General features: G+C 51.9%; 1 protein-coding gene across 3 annotated transcripts in view; it reads right to left on the bottom strand.

The window, feature by feature from the left end:
• The window catches only part of STK32B (serine/threonine kinase 32B), a 161,979-nt gene that overhangs the window by 106,524 nt on the left and 34,733 nt on the right, over positions 1–20,722 (bottom strand). For 2 of the 3 annotated variants that reach the window (XM_045183054.2, XM_053923389.2), the window contains one exon: positions 7,356–7,507. In XM_045183054.2, the coding sequence (XP_045038989.2) occupies positions 7,356–7,507 (152 nt within the window). Of the gene's footprint in view, positions 1–7,355; positions 7,508–20,470; positions 20,570–20,722 lie in introns of those variants that run through there. The other variant, XM_024573815.3, reaches the window with a different exon arrangement.

Here is a 20,722-nt window from a genome sequence, read left to right as displayed (position 1 = left end):
CAAAGGCTTGGGGGAGGGGCAGACGCCTGGGTGTCGGGAGAACTTGGGGAGCTATCATGTGACTTTGAAAAACTTGAGGAGCCAGGCCGCCCATTTCCAATTTAATTAAGCTCGCTGCGGCAGGTAAGTGCTTCCATTAAAGTGTGTTGCATCTGAGGCAGTTTCGGTGTCTCTCCGGGGTGGGAGTTAAGCTAAAATCGCCCGGTTCTTGAGCAGCCTCCAGTGTCACCTGCAGTCCTCACAGGTTTCACCGCGTCCACAGCCTCCTGCTAACAGTTTCATAACCCGTCCACCACATTTACAGGTCATTATTCACACGCGTGTTCTTCTTGGCAGGAGGTGTGGTAACGTACGTCTTGCTCGCTCACAAACTACCAGTTCTACACCGGGGCTTTCCTGCACTGGGGGCCTTGTTTGACCAGGCCCCCACGAGGGAGGGGGGTACTCCCCTCCCACAGATGAGGAGGCTGGGGCTTTCCAGGGATACCCTCTGAGGGAGGGAAGGCACATCTGCCACTTTCCGTTTGCTGTCCAGCATACAACTGCCACGCTTCCCCTGCGTTCGCTCTCAGAGCATCCCTCTCCCGGTGCGGGTGGGGGAGGGGGGCAGGCCCAGCATCTGCTCGCCTTCCTATGGGGAAGTCCAGTCCTGGGCTTGGCTCTCAGATGTTGGCTTTGGAGGGAGCACAGGCTTTGGTGTCAGATCGGGGCGTGCCAGGACTGGGCTGGAGCCGGTCTGTGAGAACTGCTAGATTCCCGGCAAGTTTGCAAGCCGTTTAACATCATGCTGTTACTGTGAAACCAACCACCTTTTCTTCTGGCTGCTGGAAGGGAATACCACAGACTGGCTCAGAACCAACAGAAATTCATTTCTCACTGTTGCAGAGGCTCCAAGTCCCAGACCAAGGGGCAGCCCGATCTGTGTGTGGCAGGAGCCCCCACCCTGGTTCACAGCCCGCTGTCTTCTCCCGCTGTCCTCACAGGTGGAAGGCGTGAGGGCGCTCACTGGGGTTTACAAGGGCACCAAGCCCAAGGATGAGGCCCCGCCTTCAGGACCTAAGCACCTCCCAAGGCCCCACCCCCAACACCATCACACTGGGGCTCGGTTTCAATATACGAATTTCGGGGAGAACACAAGCACTCAGTCTGTGGCAAACCGATGAGAGCATTTACGCCACGCAAACGCGCCACACCAGGGTTTTGTCCGCTCGGAGAGCTGGTTGTTAAGCACCCCCAGCACATCGTTGCTTCAAATCCTGACGCTGCCTCTTGTTAGCGGCGGACTCCTGTGCAAATTATTTCACCCTCTAGTCCTCCACCTGCGAACTGGGGACGGGAACGCCAGCCTGGCATGACGGCTCTGAGGATGGATTGGTACAACACAGGGACAGAGCTGCGCACCGAGGTGATCCACAAACCACGGTGTTGCCGCCTTGAGGCACGGAAGGAGTGGGGGGTGGGTTGAATAATTCTTCAGGGCCCAAGGGGGGCCCAGCTACAGAAACACACGTGGGGAAGCATGAGCAGCAGCCATTGAAAGGGTCACAAGAAGGTGTCGCATTGGGGCAGGAGATGGGGAGGCAGAGCACCCCAGAGACCGTGGGCGGGACTGGAGTGAGTGCTGGTTCTCCCACATGACCCGGGACAAACCCCACACTCTCCCTGATTGACAGCTGCCCCCCCACCATTCATCCACAGGAACTGTCTCATGTACCAGGGCCAACCCCCTGGGTCCAATCCCCGGCCTGAGCCCTGGTTTTGCTCAGCTCCACGTCTGCCTCATCCCACAGCTGACCCCAGGAGTCAGAATACAGGGTGATGTACCTTCCAATCCCCACACACGCCCTACCCTGTCCCCTGGAGAATGACAAAACTACGTCACTTAAAAACAAAATTGGGAAACTTGGCATTTTAAAAGCAGAAGCTGAAGTTCCCAGTGACATTAACAAATCCTGGAATAGTAAAGAACAAAAAAGGACCCTGGACTGGACAGCATCACCTCCTATCCCCTATCATTGAGGGGTTACCATGGTGATGGGGACCGATGAAGTCATTACTCACTGGAATCAGAAAAACTGCACCAGCGTTTCCCGTCTCTGCGTTGGGGGTGGATCGGGGCATCACCTGACCCCCGGGACACGGCAGAATACATATTTGTGATCTCTACGTATTTTCAATTTACCCCAGAACCCCAAAGGATGGTGACTATAGGATGTGAGCCAGAGAGCCGAGGACCAGAATCGAGTGTGGGTTTAGGGTCTGTCCTCTGTCACCTGTGAGCTCTGTAAAGATGGGGCAGGACAGTCCCCCTCCTTCACTGTGCCAACATCTCGCACCATGGTGGGCACATCGTAAGGTCTTCACAAAGGTTGAATGAATTGACTTCTTGAACATCAGATGCTGGGAATACAGATGTGAGTAAGGGGTGGTCCCATTCCCCAAGCAGCTCCTTACTAATGGAGGAAACAGATAGGCAGACGGACAGAGGTGACTGAGGTGCCTTGCAGGACAATGGGGTCCAGCACAAAGAAAGGCCTGTGGGTGGGGGCACAGGAGGCAGTCCCAAGAATGCCCGACAGAGGAGGAGATGCCTAGTCAAGACAGTGCCTGGCACCTCATAAGAGTCCCCTAAATATTCATGTAATGGATGAATGCTTGCGGGAAGATGAGCAGTGAGCCAAGGGGAGCCAGCGTCCCGGGCAGAAGGAGCAGCAGGTGCAAAGGGCAGGGAGATGCACACAGCGAGGTGAATCACAGGCACGGCACGTCAGGTAGCATGGCCAGAACAGGAATGTACCCGGACGGTAGCAGGGGTGGGTGTCAGGAGGAGAGACACTGACTCTGGGGGCTTTGGGAGCCACTCAGGGTGCCACACAGCAGGGGCTGGGCTCCGGTTTGCAGTTGGGCGGGATTTGCCCTGTGCTGCAGACTAAATGTTTGTGTCCCGCAAAAATTCCCATATTGGAGCCCCAGTTCCCAGCGTGAGGGGGGGCTGTTGGGAGGTGATCAGGCCATGAGGGTGGGGCCCTCTGCAGGAGATTAGTGCCCTTGTAAGGGGAGACAAGAGAGCTCCTTCTCTCCCACGGGAGTTCACCCAAGGAGACGGCCTCGCCCACACCAGGAGGAGGGTCCGCTTCAGAAACCGACGGTGCTGGCCCCCTGACGGCAAGCCCCCAGCCCTCGGATCTGTGACAAACCGAGGTGTGCTGTGGAAGAACCCCATCTGCGGCTCTTTGCGGTGGGGGCCCGACCTGACGAAGGCACCCTGTGCGGGGCACGCGGGTGACGGACAGCCACTGAGTGTGGACCTAGCTGGGAGGCTATAGTGATGGTCAAGGCCAAGGATGATTCTTTTTATGGCAATGAGGCTGCTCAGCACCTGGTGATTGTTTGCCAAGGACTTCTATCCTTCACCCAAGGCTTCTATCCTTCACCAAGACTTCCCCAAGCATCCAGTCTCTGTCTTCCCGCTCCCCACCCCCGCCCGCCCCCAGTTTCAGCCCACTCGGCTGCACCTTGAAACACCTTATGTAGTTTTATTTTAATCAAAGGTCTCAGTGTCTTAAACAAATACTAGCCACAAATTTAAGTGATTCTGTCTCGGACTGGAGTGACACATTGACTCCATCCATCGGGACTCAGGGAAGGTTCTAGAAACATACACTTGCTATGAGAACTGTTTAAACTGATTCCAGGTGTCCATTCTCATCCAGTTCTGCCAGGTAGTCACACCCACAGTGACGTCCGCAGTCAGCTGGGCAGGGCAAGCCCCTTGCCCAGTTTTAAACAAAACATTGTAGCAGCTAGTCAGGTAACTATACCCAGTCAAAGAAGTAGAAATTTGAAAATACAGTCTGCAAACACCCGTGGACTGCCTACCCACTACCGTTGAACTGGGGTAAGACTCTGGTACTAAAAACGCAAGGCCCTTCTCCCAAAGTCAGCCGGTCCGCGTGCCCACTGCTAGAAGAGAACGAGACAGCAATTTGTGCAGCCGAAGGCCGGCCTGAAGGACCAGGGCCCGTAACAGCAACCCCAGGGAGGTGCTGGGTGCGCGGCCACCCCACGCCTGAGCTGGTAAGGGCACTTTCTCTCTGCTGCCCCGTGTGGTCCTTACAGCACCATGTGGACGGAGCTGTCCCTTCGTTAACCTTGACAACCACCTAGAGACCCTGTGTCCAGACGCGGTCATGGCGGGAGTTAGGTTAGGCCTTCGACACGCGCATGGGGGCAGCCCTTCCGCTGCCCAGCAGCCTCGTCACCCACAGGACGCAGAGCTGGACGGTGGGAGTGGAGGGCCGCAGAGCCAGGGTGCTGAGAGGCCTCCTCACCGCCCCCCTCTAGGGCTCCCACCCACGCACTCCTGCGCAGGTCAGAAGCCCAAGTACAAAGCAGCTTTGCTTCAGAACAGGTAAAAGTACCGCTCTTGACAAGCCAACCTGGACCACTCCAGGCTCGGGGGAGGCCACCACTCACTCTTTAGAGACAAAATGGTCACAAAAGCAACCCGCGCCTGGCCTTTACCCAGCCCGCTACTGAGCCCGTCAGCAAAAACAGGAGCGAGAAGGTGCCAGGCCAGGGTTTCCAAGGCCGCAATCCCTCACCCACCACTCGAGGCGATGAAGAGCTGGCAGGTAATTAATATAAGGCGGTGGTGTCCTTGGAGCGACAAGCAATTTCTCACTGTGTTCCCATCCCGCCGGGGGCGGGGGAGGCAGCCAACAGGGGCCCAGCCCACAGGGCTTCATGCGGGGGTGGGAGGCCATGAAGCCGGACAGCCTGGGTTCAAGTTCCATCTTCTCCACTTACTAGTGGTGTGACTCAGTTGCACCATCTGTAACACGGGGCAGTAACATCAGGACAGTAACAGGAGAGCAAAGAGGCTGTAACAGGGGGACTAAGGAAGTTGCAGGTGACACCAACCAAAGACAAGGGTTAGTGGTCACTTCCCTGCAGGCACTGAAGATCTGAGGGCACCGGGTGGTCTGAGGGCAGCCAGGAAGCCTGCAGGGCAGGATCAGCCCATGAGGAGCAGGTGCCCATCGATTGTGTGGCTGGTGCAGCCTCCGCTGGTTTCTGGACACACTTCCCGTCTCCCTCTGGAGTTCCCCTCCCTCATTCTCTGTTCCTGAGACTCAGGTGCCACCAACCTTCCCCCCTCCCCCACTGCTTCTGGGGGGCATGTGACATGAGCCAGGTCTGACCGGCCAGCCCGTGACCTTCAGCCTCTGCTGGGGCTGTCCAGCCAGGAGGAGACGCCGGGGCAGCCAGCGGTCGGCATGTGTCTCGGCCCTAAAACAAACTAAAAGACGACAGCTGGGGCCAGAGACCACGTTGGCTGGAACTCAGTCTTTAGTCATAAAGCCCGGCCACTCCCCTTTGTGCCGAAGCAAGTTGAAGTTTTTGTGCCCGTACCCGCATAAATCCTGGCAACACGCCCCGCGCAGCGCACTCACTGCAGCCAACGGATTGAGGACTCACTGTCCCTTGAAGGGGCATTATCTCCTATCGTCCACCCGTTATAATATATATGCAAATATATACATATCCCAAATCAAGCAGCAGGTCCCCCCGCACCCCTTGCGGACACAGAAACATCACGCCATCAGGGGCCAGCATTTGCAGAGGGTCTTACTTACCCAGCACTTTCCTGGCATGAAGGGGCGTCTGTCATTCATCGGCTGGTGTCTTGGAGACCGTGAATGAAACACCCAATACCGCTGCCTAAGGGGGGGACCGCTCCGACATAACGCCCTTCTTCAGCACGCGTCACAGCCCAGACGCGCACCCGGCCCCCTTGCCCACTCTAAGGAGCCTCCCCCAGGAAAGTTCAAGCCCCCAGATCTTCACCTCGGCATCACTTACGCTGGCAAGATCGTCAGAAACAGCCCGACATAACCTCTATGACGGGACTACAGTTCAAACGTTATGGAGCCATAAAAAGGATTCACCACGAGTTTGAGTTTGCAGCAACGAGACTACACTCCTACCAAACCGTTACTTTGAAAAAGCTACAAAATGTCCCGTGTGTTTCCGTATCGACGCCACAGTAACCGAGGGTGGGAGGGTTCGGGGTCATTGTCACCTTCTTAGGTATTCCGTTTTCTGAATTTTATAATGAATGTATGTTGCGTCCCGGTTAGAAATCTACTTTAAAAGTCCCCTCGTACAGCAATGAAAGCCCAAAGGGGTTTATTTCCCTCCAATGGCTGAAGTGCTTGGGTCGCTGCCGCAGACACGAGGAGCCCGCCCTTCCCACCGAGACTAGTAACACATGGATGGTTTCCCCACGGAAACGCCCGAGGCTGCGGCGCCTGCCCGGCACCCCTGGGTTTCCCCAGGCGGGACGATCCGTGTCCCTCCTCGTGCTCACACGGGGAGCAGAGAGCAAGTGCCCTTACCAGAGAGCAGTGTTCTGGGTGCGTCTATGGAGAGCAGTCGAAACAGCGGGTGACATTGGGAAAACGGGCTAGACTAGACTTCCCCATCGGGTCCCCTGTGATGCTCTTAAGATCAATCACCACCCACTGAGGTCAGAATGAAATGGAATTTGTTTCCTAGAATAGTCTGTCCTGTCCCTTCAACAAAACCCAGCTCAGGAGACGTTCAGTCAGAGCCGTCAGCATGTCTGAGGCTGCGTCCGACTCCCAGAAACCAGACCCAAGGAACAGCCCTTGCTCTGGAAGGCTCCTGGCCTAAGGCCTTCATTAGCTGGACAAAAGGCACACACAGGATTTGGTTCGTGGAAGCTGGGGAGCCAGGGGAGGCGGGAGTTTTGGGAAGAGGAGATGTCCCGTGCAAAGGCCCAGCTGCAGAGAACCACCAGCAGGGTGGCGTTTCTTGGGTGCAAATTTAAAGCAGAGATAATAACTAGGGATGGGATGGACAGAAGGTTCCGGAAGATGGATCCCACGGGCCGTGTGGGCTGGGTTCAGAACTTGGAATTTAGGGACCCGCACTGGGCAGCCATCCCGAGTCCTTCTTCCCATGGGCACTACGGGGGTGGTTTTCTGAAAAGTCCCTCACAGAAGACGCACTTGGCATTCTCTTACCACAGTCCACATGTTCTCAGATGGACAAGACCTCCTCTACATTCACCTTCCACTCTGACTCCTCAGGCATGGAAACAGAATTAAAATTTAAATTAAGCTACGTTTAAAGACTTCATCAGAACACGCACTTTACAAACTAGTCCTCGGAAAGTGGACTCTGCAAAATACCCGCAAGAACATCTGAACCCGGAAAAGCCCACTCCTTTCTCCTCTTCGCAACCTGCAGGGCTCCTCCCTGCAGAGCTGCGCGGGCGATGCGCTCTGTCCGGGGGGCTTCTGCAGGCCGGGGGCGGGGGCACTCACCACAGGTTGACTAAGAAGGGGTGCTCCAGCCCCTGCATGATCTGGAGCTCCCGGAACACGTTGCGTACTTCATCCCTCTCGATGCACTTCTGCTTGTTCATGTACTTCATTGCATACATCTTCTTCGTGTCTCGCTTCTGCACGATGCATACCTGAGGGGCAGCCAAGGGGAGGACGTTCAGGCCATCGTTCCAAAAGTAAACAAGATCAGCCCTCACTGCATTTCTGCTTCGGGGTTCAAGTCTCCGTTCTGAAAACCTGCCAGGGAGCAGCTCTGGCCACGCCTCCAGCACCTGTGATGTGGAGGAGTCGCACCAGACTCACCTACTTACAAATATTTACCCCCGATCTTGGCCAGCATGGGTGCTGGAGAAGGAGCAGGAGATACAGGAAGTGGAAGAGGCAGCCCTGCCTCAGGCCAGGGAGCCCACTCCGAGGTCCATGAAACAAGCCAGCCAGGCCGGGGTGGTTAACTGAGGCCGAAGGAGCGAAGCCTGACCCGTGCTGGGAGTTGGGCCGCTCTACCCCAGGCCCCTTGCCCACCCAGCGGGGTAAGTCTGGGGCTCCCAGGCTCCCAGAGTGGGAGTGTGCCCACAGGGTAACTGGCTGGTGGCCCCCCCTGTATTGGCAGCCTTCCTGCCCGCCCTCCCCTGACTCGCTGCACACCCATCTTCGTGTGCCCGCCGCTTCCGCACCCTGCACTCGAGTCCTTGCCCTGGAGCCGCCCCTGAGAAAGCCCAAGCAGAGGCTCGTGGCGGGAGTCAAGGAGAAGTCGGAGGTCAGTGACAGCAATGACGGTGGCTCTGTGGACTGAGTGCTTCACTGAGGCCAGACACTGAGCAAACTGTCCCCTTCACCAGCCCACTCAGTCCCCACAAGACCCTTAGGAATAAAGCATCCTCTTTCCTCGGGGACGAGGAGGTGGCAGCCCAGAGTTCCACAAGCTGCTGAGTAGCAGGGCGGAGAGGCAAGCCCGGGACGGTCTGACTTTTGAGTGACTCCTTCACTGGGGGCAGCCGGGCGCAGGGCGGGAGGATGGGTGGTCAGAGGAGTCTCTCTGGAGGAATTCATGCCTTCCTCTCGTCTCAGGGCTCAAACCCTGACTCTCCACCTCCTCAGCCCCCACTTTCCACCGGTGCCGCTTCCTCCCACACCTGCAAGACACTCTGGTTCCCAGTCCCTGACTCTCAGTGGTGATGAGGACAGGCCCAGCTGGCTGTCACCTCCTGGGCAGGGGCCGGAGGAGGGTGACAGCAGCTCAGAGATGGGGAAGAATTGGAAGAGACGCTTCAAAGTCGAATAAGAATTCCAACTTTAAAAGTAGTGCTAATAATATCTGAATAGAGCTTCAAAGTCTGACTTCATCCAAGATGTGAAAAGGGTAGTTGGTAGAGGATGTGGGACAGCGCTTGGAAGTTTGGATTTACAAGTAAAGAGAGAGAGGCCAACGGATGGAGAACTGGAATGTCATTTATACCAGGTCCGCCAGGACCCAGTGGCCTCCAGCAGGGAGGAGGGACTTCTCTTCCTGCCAGATCCGAATCCCGTGGCAACCAGGGGATGGAAGCATCTGTGAGCCTGAGCAGCATTTCAGTCTAGTGAGCGCGTGACAAGGAGCTCTAGAGGGCTGATGGCACTGCTCACCAGCAGGCGACACAGAGCAGGTCCCCAGACACTCCACGTGAAAACAGGAGAGGCACAGGGGTCCCAAGGGGCACCCCTGCACCTCAGCCGGGTGGCCTAGAGCCTTTCCGCAAGAAATCACAGCTAATGAGGCGGAGATGGAGCAATTTGGCCAAAGCCACCCAAGCTGCTAAAAGCAAGCACCCAATTAACATTCCTCATTAGTCTAATTCACTTAGGAACTGATGTATCATTATTAATTACAACTTATTAGGACAAACAAATAAATGCTAGCCAGTGTGGATTTCGGCGATCTGCCCCCAAAACAGCCTGTGGCATGCACACCACTCGTCGGAAATGGGGGGTGGGCCTCGCGTCAGCAGAGGGTAAGGGTGCCGGCAACCCTCATCCCCGGAACCTGGGCGTCTCCAGCCAGACTTCATGCTCAGCTTGAGTGTTCATGGGGTCCATCCCACCCAGAGCTCGGGGAGGAACCAGAATTCTGTACTTTCCGAAAGTTCCCCGTGGGGTCTGACGGGCAGACCAGCTGAGAATCTCTTTGCCAGAATCTTCAGGACGGTCTCTGTCTGGCTGCATCCTCCATGACCTTAGTGGTCGGGATTCGAATTCCTACTTTACAGCTCAGGCACGCCGGCTCTGAGGGCCGCGGCAACAGGGAGGCCAGAGTCGAGCTGGGCCCCAGAACGAGGTGGGTGCAAGGCCAGCACTGCCCCTACAGGGGCCCTCCTGGGGGGCCAGCCGGCGCCACCCCCTTACCTGAGTCAGCTGACCCAGCCCAGCCCCAGCTGGAGCACACCTGGCAAACACTGTTGAATGAATAAACAGCTAGAGTGTGACATTAAACGGCACTGGTTTGTTTGCGGGAGCAAGATTCTGGGGAACAACTGATTTGGGGGAGGGGGTCAGGACTAAATAAAGTTACTAAAGAGAGGGGTCAGGCTGGGTCCACTGTTCAAACATCCTCAGCTGACAGGAACACTGTCTCTGCAGACAGTGACCATGAACTGCCGGAGCACACCCACCCTTCTCCCTCTAAAGCAAGACAACACTTTTCTTCAAGGAGGCAACGTGATCCAGGAACTACCTGCAGCCACAGGTAACCGTGGTCCTGCCAATGAGATATGTTAGTCTGCTAGAGGCTTCTAGGAAAGGTCTTGCTTTCTGGATAAAAGGGAATAGCTACAAATGGTCCACATTTCTCCCCGCTGCCACTTTCTTGTCTTTCCTTCCTTGAACACCTACGTAATGTCCGGAGCTGCAGCAGCCCCTTGTGACCATGAGGCCATGGGCATCTCAGAGATGCTGAACCCGTTATGATGGAGCCACCTACCTTTCCACTTTTTTTCAGGTGAGAAAAATAACCCCCTCTTTGTTTAAGCCACAGTAAGGTAGGTTTTCTGCTTCTTGTTGCTGAGCGCATCTGATACACAAAGTGTAGGATGACTTTTCAGAGCACAGAAAGCCCGTGTGGGCTCTGATCAATGGCGGACTCAATGGGATGGGCAAAAGCTGGCCTCTCAGAAACAGAGCCCCAAAGAGTGGGCACCTGAAGGCAGGGGTGGGGGGTGGGTGAAAGGATGAAGGGGCATGCAGTCAATAATACTGTGATAAGTATTACAGCACAGTGACAGGTCATTACTAGAATTAGTAGGGCGGTGACCCGGAAGGTATAAAAGTGTCAAATCACTACACTGTAGTACACCTGAAACTGATAGAGTCAATATAAGCTTGTACACCAACTATCCCTAAATAAAAAAATAAATTGAGACGAAACAGTTGGCATCAAGAAAAATACTTCCTTGGATGAGCAAGCATTTCTTAAATGACTGCCAGGGGCCTGGAACCATGCCCACCATGAGGAGGCACCTCAGAGTGTGACCGTATTTGAAGAGAGGGTCTTTGAAGAGATAGTTCAGGTAGAATAGGGTCATTCGGGTGGGCCCTAGTCCTGTATGACTAGTGTCCATGGAAAAACGGGGAAACGCGGAGATGCACACGCAGAGTAAAGGCGATGTGAGGACACAGGGAGGAGACGGCCGTCCACAAACCCGGGACCGAGGCTCCCAAAGCAGCCAGCTCTTCACACACTCGATGTCAGGCCACCGCTGAGACAGCGACCCTGCGTGCAAACCCCCACCTCCGCCCTGTGAGCAGGGCTTTGTCACAGGGGTGTCAGCAAACTCACACAGTTGGCTTTTGTCCTGAGGGCACTGGGGGGCTTCTTTTAAACAGCCAACCCCAGGTACACGAGTGGGAATGAGTACATAACAGAGAAACAAACAACGTGGAAAGTCGGAGGTCTGAGGGGGGGAGGGGTTCTTGCTGAGAGCAGGGTGGAGGGGAGTTCGCAGGCCATGACAAGAGGTGACTGTGGGCTTCATAATGAATTCATGCTACGGCTCACGCACACACACGCTGATCCCGTCCGGAGTCACAGGGAGGCCACAGTGTTGGGAAACGCCAAAGGAAGTTGTGGGGACGGGGCTGGGCCAGCCCTGGTGCTTCTGCCGCCCTCGGTGCTGGGAACGTATTGCCGGGGGGGGGGGGGGGGGGGGGGGGGGGGGGGGTGAGGTCGGAGCCACGTTGCAGTGAGAGGGCCTGGGAGGGCCTGTCCAGCAGACGCAGCGAGACTCATCGTGGGAACTCGGCGGGAAATGCACGCGAGCGGTTAAGTCTGCCAAACTGGTCAGCAGTGGGTCAGCTGCTCTGGCCGGGGCCTGAAGGCATTCATGAGGGAGCCTGCATTTCCTGTGATATGTAGCTCTTAATAAAGCAATCCCGGGAGCCAGCAAATTCCTCCAAAGTATGCCTCAAGCCAAACACAACCTAATTAATATAAAATGAATAAATATTTCATTGAAACGAAACGAATTCCATCCTTCATGAAAGACATCTGTGTGAACCAAGGCTCCCAGGCATAAGCACCGTGTTTCAGGATTCTGAAGGGCTTCTCACACAACAGCTCACTCTTCAGGCTCCGGGAAGCGGGCAGCTCGCCCAGAGCCACCCGCCCGGGGCCGGGGTTCCAGCTCAGTGCTGTCAGAGTCTGAGCGGAGGCTCTCTAACCGCTGTGCTGCAGACGGTGACCTCACGCGCTTTCCTAGAAGAGCGACCACATATGAGCTCTGTCCAGAAGGTCTCCAGCCATGCACTATGAAAAAGAGACCTTTACTGAAGAAGAGACTGGATACAAGAAACATTGTTCACGGGACAATGACGCCTCAGTCCCCTTCAAAGTAGGCACCTTGGGACCTCACACAGGTCCCCCAGTTGCCCTCAGCTGCCCTGTCATAGTTTCCTGAGTCTTATCGATGGTCTGAAATCTCTTCCCTCTCAAAGATGATTTTAGTTTTGGGAAAAGCCAGAAGACACAAGGTGCCAAATCTGGCTGTAGGGGGGCTGAGTCACCTGGGTGATTTGATGTTTCACCAAAAAACTCTGCATGGGACATGACGCATGTGTAGGTGTGCTGTCGTGATGAAGCTGCCAATCACCAGTTGCCCATGGCTGCGGCCTTCTGAATCATCCGAATAGTTTCCATGGATGAATGTTCAAGCTTAACACATAATCTGATGCAGACTCATCGCTCTACTCACTCAGTTATTTTGAATGCGACGGTCACACAGTACACATGCTCACTCAGTGGTATCTACCGCCCCCACTGACCAGTACAGTGAAGTCATCACTGTTCACACATGCACATTCCAGTCCTTTCTCCTTGGCTGCCCGGTTACATCCATGTCGTGCAAACCCTTCTCGTTACAGTAGCAATGGCTGGACTTTTTCCAGACAGACCTCGTATTCTGAGGCCCTGCTATGGCAAACACAGTGCCCCTGCCCCATTACTAACGCTGTGCCTGCCTCAGGACCTTGGCATCTGCTGCCCCTTTTGTCTATGGTGTTCTCCCCCCCAGATCTTCACATGGTCTGTATCCCTCTTCACAGTTATGTCTTGGCTTAAGTATTTCCTCCTCAAAGAGGCCTTCCCTGCTGCCCCCTCCCCCAAGGAAAGCAGCCATCCTACCCGCCGCCCCCACCAGGCCATCACACTCTCCTTGTCCCTACGGTGACTATCACTGCTGAAACACCGTCTTCGTTTATTGTTGGCGTGTTTGTCTGTTTCCCTGCCAACCTGTGAGCTCCATGGCCTCGTGGACCTCGTCACACACAGCCCCCCAGAACGCCTGGTCGTAAACGTTTCCCGTACGACTGAAAGCCCCACTGTGCGCTTCTCCTGTCCCACCACCTCCAGAGGGCCCAGCAACTTGAAAGATGCACAAGATTCCAAAAGACTATTATTTTTAAGAGGAAAAAAAACCCAAGTGAAATGTTTCTGAACATTCCAACTGACACACGCATATGTAAAATCCAATCCCTGCTTAACTCCGAAGTGGCTGTGTGGCATCTGGGCCCTGAATTGGTGAGTCTGCTATTAATCAACTGTTTTCTTCACACCATAAACTCACACGCAGGTGTGAGAGTCTGGAATGTGGATGAGGCCACTAATGATACGCTTGCGTGCGGGAACGATCGGCCTCGCATACTACGGCCGTGTGGAGTCTGGGACCACCGTCTGCGCGTCCCTGCTCCGCCTCACCCAGACCCCCCCTTTGAGGAACGTGAAGGACTATCACCACAAAACTCGGTGCCACTTTCCGCTGCTTTATGAGCAGACTGCCTCGGGTGGCTCCATGAATTTTAATGAACTCCCTGTTCATTTTGCTCCAACCCTCTGGCTCCTTAAGCACAGGGTCCACTGCCCATCCAGAAAAGACACCTTGGAAGCAAACCTCTCAGAAAATTCTCCCAAAGTCTCCTCCTCGCTCCCTAGAAGATCAGGGAGCCCTGTTCACTTCCAAGTCCACTCAGTGAACACTCCGCCCTGGACTCAGAGGCAGCAGAAGCAGAATGCCGGCGGGCTCCCACATCAGGGGGAGGGTCCAAGGGGGGGCGGTGACTAGAGGGGCGAGGGTGAGTGATGCACATTTGCCACTGGGGAGGGAGGTGGGCAATCAGCCTCAGGACCCGAGTCCAAAGACAACCAGTGCCAACCAGTCAGTCACCCAGATCTTCCCGGTTGATTGGTTAATTGTGAAGTTCTTTATTCATCTATGTAACACCTACCCATTCACACTATACATCATATGTGTTCTCTGTATGATTTGTACACATGTGCGTACACTGCGCAGGGAGCACGTACACATGCATACGCGGGCGCACACATATGTGTGTGCATGTGGATATACTGCCGTGTGTGAGCACATGTATGTGTGTGTGCATACATATGTGCACATGTATCTATCCTATACATGTGGGGCAATATATGCATACACACCTATATGTTGTTCAGTGGGTGCACATTTATGCGCCTACACATACATGTAAGCGTGCATATACTACTGGGGGGTGTATATGTGCACACATGCTCGTGTACTGCTTACAGGGCATATACGTGTGGATGTAAGTGCATGTACACACACACTGTATTGTGTAGCTAAGATAGTTGCACCTGCTTCTGTTTCTTTGCTCTGGGCCTCAGTCTTCCTTCTACAGACCGACCTCAGTTCCACCAGCTGCTAAGGAAAACGGTGAACAGACGGTGAACAAACGGTGAACAATGCAGACCTGTTTTCACACAGCACCCGCTTCAGGAGGGAAAAGAGAAGCCTTCGGCCTCCGGCTCTGGGGAAGGGTTCTGAGCGGCTGGGCTTGGGTCGCACACACTCCCTGGAGCACGCACTGGTGGAGCTGGGTAGGGTCTGGGAGGCTAGCCTGGCCACCTCCCAGGTGCATCTCAGGGGGAGGGAGGGACCGCATTGACTGACAGTCCTCAGGGCCACAAAGGAGTGGGGAGGCGGTCTCCAGTGGAAAGAGATGTTCTCATGAGCAAGGGGACTGAATAGCAAACAGGGAAGTAAAAAAACAAAAAACAAAAAACAAGAAAAACAGCTGCCGCTGCAGTTCCTCATTCTTTTTCCATTTTACAGATGAGAAAATTCGGCTTCAGAGCGGCTAATCTCCTTCCCCAAGCACCCACAACTGACACCAAGCTGAGTCAGCCTGACTCCCGAATCTCGGCGCTTCCACCAGACAGGCACGAATCACTCTGCTGTGCCTCGGCTGTCCCAGCCTTCTGTCCAAAAAGGGTTATTTAAAACGTCGGTAATTCCTGCGAAAATCAGTGGACCGCCTGCAGCTCTCCGCTCTGGTGCGACACTGAGGAGGACAAACGGGCGCCGAGATTTCCGTCCACTCAGGTGCGCTCTTTTCTGATAACCACGGCTACTGTCAGAGTTTAACAATGGCATGTCTTTCTGGAAAGCGATTAACAAATGCCAGATAGCGAATCTGCCAAGGACGGGAAGCAAAGCCAACTGGTCCACAGGAGGAGGGTGGTCTTCTCCACCCTGTGCCGGCCGCCCCCACCCGGAGTTTAATAAGAGCCGCGCAGACCTCTGCACTGGCCGTGAGGGGCGGCGATGACCTGGCCTCCTGACCGGAACAAAGCTACGTTCCGCTGCCCTGGAGTAAACTCACTTCGTCCCAAATGCCGGAGGTTTGCATACGTTCCCCGTGAATTTGGGTGTCATCAAGAAATTGCCATGACCCCAGAGCGACTCTAACAGAGCCTCAAGACAGCTGGCATTTTTCAAAAGATCCATCATACCCATATTTGACCCTTGTTTGCTCTGGACTACAGGCTCTGAGCGCCGAGCCACCAGGCCCACAGCGGCGCAGACGTAGGCAGCAAGGGCAGACAACCCTTTCAAAGGACGATGACGGGATACAGGCAATTTAAAAATCACGAGGCTGCGTGCTAACAGATTTGGCTGCACGCCGGGAAAGGACGCAGAGGTACTCAGGACTGAAGTCGTCAAGACTGTGAGGTTAAACGTGATACACTTCCGTGTCTTCCACGTGGGGTCAGCCGTGCTGTGGACCAAAGGATGGGCATCAAGTTTCCTTACTTCACGAACTGCTCCAACTGAGGACCACAAACAACAGAAGGTGAGGGCTGGACGGGGCGTTTAAAGGTGTTGTTGGTGCTGCTGAAGTTCAGCCACTCTCACGAGATTACAGGCAAACTGCCTAAACCCTGGGCCGCAGGCTTCTGAGAGCGTAGAGAAGAGGGGCCTCCAACGGGCACGTGAGCTCCGCCCGAATCCCTGGCTGTAAGAAGGAATCCAGCAGAGAAAGGAGAGGAAGGCAACAGAGGTCTGTGCGCCTGCCCCAGGGGCAGAGCGAGCAGCGTAAGTCCAACCAAGTTCATTGCTTGTTAGAAGTGCATTTCCGAAGCAATACAACAGAACCCGAAGTCTCTACAACGTAATATTCACAACCTCCAGGACGTAACCTAGAACGACTCAACCTATAAAAACTGGGAAAATGTGGCCCATTCTCCATGGAGGCAAATCTGAAGATGACTCAGATGCTGGAATTAGCAGAAAGGACATTAAAACAGCCTGATGACTATGACTAAGCCGCACGTTATAAAAGGCAACACGCACCAAAAAATGAGAATACAGGAAATCTAAGCAGAGACAGAGATGCTGTTTTAAACCCAGAGCCGCCACCTACGCACGCCGCAGTCCAATGGCTGGCGCCCATGACGAAAGGAAAACCTCAGAAGCAGAGAGACGAAAGTGGCCCGTGACACACCACGTGATAATGGGTCGGTTTCACGACCTGTCATCAGAAACAACGGTGGTCAGGTGACAGTGGTACAGAATCTTTAAGGTAACGAGGAAAAAAAGTCAACCCAATAATCTGTACCCGGTAGAAATAGCCTTCAAGAAAGAAAGGGAATAAATACAGTAAGTTTAGGGGGGAAAACCAAATATTCAGAAATTGAAAAACACAGGCCTAATTAATGCATGAGTCAAAGAGAAATTAGAAAATATTATAAACTAACTAATAAAAATACAATACTTAAAAGTTTGTGGAATGTAGCTAAAGTAGTACTTAGAAGAAATTTTATAGCTTAAAAAACTTATATTTTTAAAATGTCTAAAATAAATATTACCTACGGCTTCACTGTGAAAATCTAAGAATACATAAACTGATCAAGAAATTAAGAACAAGAACACAAATTTCTAATATCAGAAATGAAAGAGAAGTTGTAATTATAGATGCTACAGAAATTTAAAGGTTCGTATGAGAATATTATAAATTACTTTGTGCCAACAAATTTGGCAAGCTAAAGGAATCTGGTAAATTCCATGAAAATTACATTTACCAAAATTCACATAAGGAAAAACCCAGAATAGCCGAATAGACTCACATCTATTAAAGAAATTAGCCCTGACTGGTGCGGCTCAGTGGACTGCGTACCAGCCTGAGAACTACAAGGTCACTGGTTTGATTCCTGGTCCCAGTCAGGGCACATGCCTGGGTCACCGGCCAGGTCCCCAGTTGGGGGGCGTGCAGGAGGCAACCGATCGATGTATCTCTTCACACATTGATAGTTCTCTCCCTCTCTTCCCCTCTCTCTGAAAATAAATAAAATCTTTTAAAAAAGAAATTGATCTTTGTTGTCAAAAGCCTTTCCCCAATAAACCCCTTACCCAAATGGTTTCATTCATGCTCGAAAGTCCTATCAAACATTTAAAGAAGTGCCACCGATTTTACACAGTCTTTCAGAAAATAGAAAAGAAAATGTCTCAACTTATTTTGTAAAACTAGTATAAGATCTAAAAACAAACCCTAAAATAACTATGGAAAACCACAAGATGACTATCACAACTAATAATTTAATTAGCAAGATTTCAGGATACAAGATACAAAAGTCAATTGTATTTTTATATCTAGCAATAAACAATTTAAATAAAAAACAACTCCCTTAAAATAGTGCCCCCCAAACTCCCTTATAAACTATTTAGGGAAAAGATTAATACAAAAAAAGGGCAAAGCCCCTGCCCACAAAATTACAAAACATTGCTAAAATAAATTAAAGAATCTCCAATAATAAATGAAGGAAAAAAATAGAGAGATATGCCATATTTGTGAATTAGAAGCCGCAGTGCTGTTAAGATACCAATTATATTCAATTTGATACATAAAGCTGATGTAATCCCAATTATAATCCCACCATCTATTTTATTTTAGAAATCGACACGCAATTCCAAAATTTGTATGAAAATCCAAAGACCTAGAACATCCGAACAATCTTGAAAAAGAATAAAGTTGGAGGATTTACACTACCTGATTTCAAGATTTACTAAAAATTAAGACCGTCTGGCCCTTGCATAATAAGTAGGTAAGATCAAGGGAATAGGGCCCAGGGGAGCTCCCACGCGCCCAAGGCACTGGACACTGCACGGGGACGCCAAAGCTGTAACACGCATAGGAAATCCTTTCAAGAAATGGATGTCCACATACAAAAATAAAAAGAACCTCAACCCTTACTTCACGTCAGACAAAAAATTTAATTCAAAAACTATAAACTAATCCATAAAGCTTTTATAAAGTAAACATAGGAAAATATCTTGGTGACTTGAACATCTTTCCTTGAGCCAAGTTTGCTCACACAAGTCATGTAAAGCAATACCCCTAAAAGGGAAAATTCAGTAAGTTAGACCTCATCAAGATGTAAAATGCCTGCGCCCCAAAACACACCACTAATAAAATTAATGGGTGAGCCACGGCTTCGCAGAGAACGGTCTCCCATCTGACAAAGGACTGGTAACCAAATATATGCACCCCACACCTGAATAACAGTAACACAACCCAGTTTTTAAAAATGGCAATAAGTTTTGAATCGAAACTTCACAAATGACGATATATGACTGGTCACTAAGCACATGAAAGAAATGTGCATCACCACTTTCCATTAGGGAAATGCTAATTAAAAGCATATGGAGACACTACGCAACACCAGAATACCTAAGGTGACACACGCTGATAGCACCATATGTCGGCAAGGACGTGGAGCAGACGGCATGCCTCGGTGGGAGCATAAAATAGTACAACCACACGGCAAAGCCTTTTGGCAGTTTTGTGCAAAACTAAACAAACACCTACTCTATACCAAGCAATTCCAATCCCAGATAATACCCATGAGAAATGAAATCGTATGGTCCCAAAAAAAGACTACAAATTTTCACAGCAACTCTGCAAAACAGCAAAAACTAGAAACGGTGGTGGAGTCCACCACGATGAAAACGGAGTCACAAACTAACGTGTTAACACTGCGACTCAACCGCTCCCGTGTCACGGCACGCACCAGCTGACTGCTGAAATTCTGCGGCACACCAAAGAACTTATTTTGGGCCAATCTGACAAGAAAATAGGTATGATTTTGATTTGTTCACACTGGGCGGCTATCCTTATGTTGGCTGTTGTCATTTTTTATTTGACGATCTAGAGGAAAAGAGGTCAGTGCCCCTGTAGAGCGAGGTACTGCCTGATTTAAAAATTCTTGTGGCACACGGGTGGAAATCGCTGGGTTGATGGAATGGAATGTTATTCACCGGTGGAAAGGAAGAAGTGCTGATATGTAACAACACGGATAAGTCCCCAAAGCATGATGGTGCAAATCATCATGCAAAGTATTATGAAGCCGCGTTCAAGTGCGTATGTACAATCTCGTCTCCGCTAAGTGCCGGGGCAGGCAAATCCAACCTACAGCGCATGGAGGGGTCGGTACAGGTGCGTTCTGGCTGGTAAAGGTCAACAGGGACTTCTGGGTGGCAGTCATATTCTACGTCTTGGTAGATGCTCATGTGACACAGGTGGATGCATTTCTAAAAACGGCACCGAAAACTTGAGGTTTGTGCATTTCACTGTATGCACTTTTACAGCAAAAGAAAAACTATAGACAAATCTCTGTGCTGAAATAACTGGGGTAAATGTACAGATATTTGCAATTTACTATAAAAATGCATAAAAAGATGGGTTGATGGATAAATAGAATAGGTGTTTCATAAAGTAAGTTTGGCAAATGTTAATTGTAGAATGTAGAGGGTAGATATGGGTGTTGACTATAAAACCCCTTCGACTTTGCCGTATGTTTGCAAATTTTCACACTGAAGTATTAGAAAAATACTACAGCATACAGACATCTGGTCAGCCCTGCCCTCTACAGAGAGGGTCCTGTTTGAAGTCTGCATTTGGTGTCCTCCAAACTCACCCCTGTACACCCATTCCTCCTGGGCTTTTCTCCACCTGTGTTTTTCAGACTGGACTTTAATTATGTTTATTTCTCTGCCTCCTGCATGTATCTGAGAGAATCCTGAAAGCAGACACCATACCTCACAGCAAAAGAAATACTATAGGTCCGCAGCCAAACCCGGCCCTCCACCTTGTTTTATCTGGCTTGGCACCTTGTTTCTACCTGGCGGCACACCGAGCTCCTTGCCCCTAGTTAAGGAGCAGTTACATTTATACAGTCCTAAGTTACATTCGGCCCTTTGAAGGCAACCACGAGGCTGATGTGGCCCCCGGTGAAACTGAGTGTGACACCCCTGCCTTACCCGGTTCATTTTCATGACCTCAGAACCTAGAACGGGATCCGAACCACATGATCCCCCGGATGGTGGATGGATGGCTGGACGGCTGGATGACGGATGGTTGGGTCTATTGAAGGAAGAATGAATCAATGGATGAGTGAATAAAAGAATGAAGAAACCGACCTAAGCTGGCTAATTTTATATCAGCTTTACACAAACTACCGATAACAGAATTAGAGAAAACTCGACGACGAAGCCCCTGTTAGACAGAGCTGT

This window comes from Desmodus rotundus, chromosome 4, assembly GCF_022682495.2.
Source record: "Desmodus rotundus isolate HL8 chromosome 4, HLdesRot8A.1, whole genome shotgun sequence".
In the NCBI taxonomy this organism is placed as follows: domain Eukaryota; kingdom Metazoa; phylum Chordata; class Mammalia; order Chiroptera; family Phyllostomidae; genus Desmodus; species Desmodus rotundus.
Note: the sequence above shows the minus strand (reverse complement) of the source record. Positions and strands in the feature narration are given on the sequence as shown.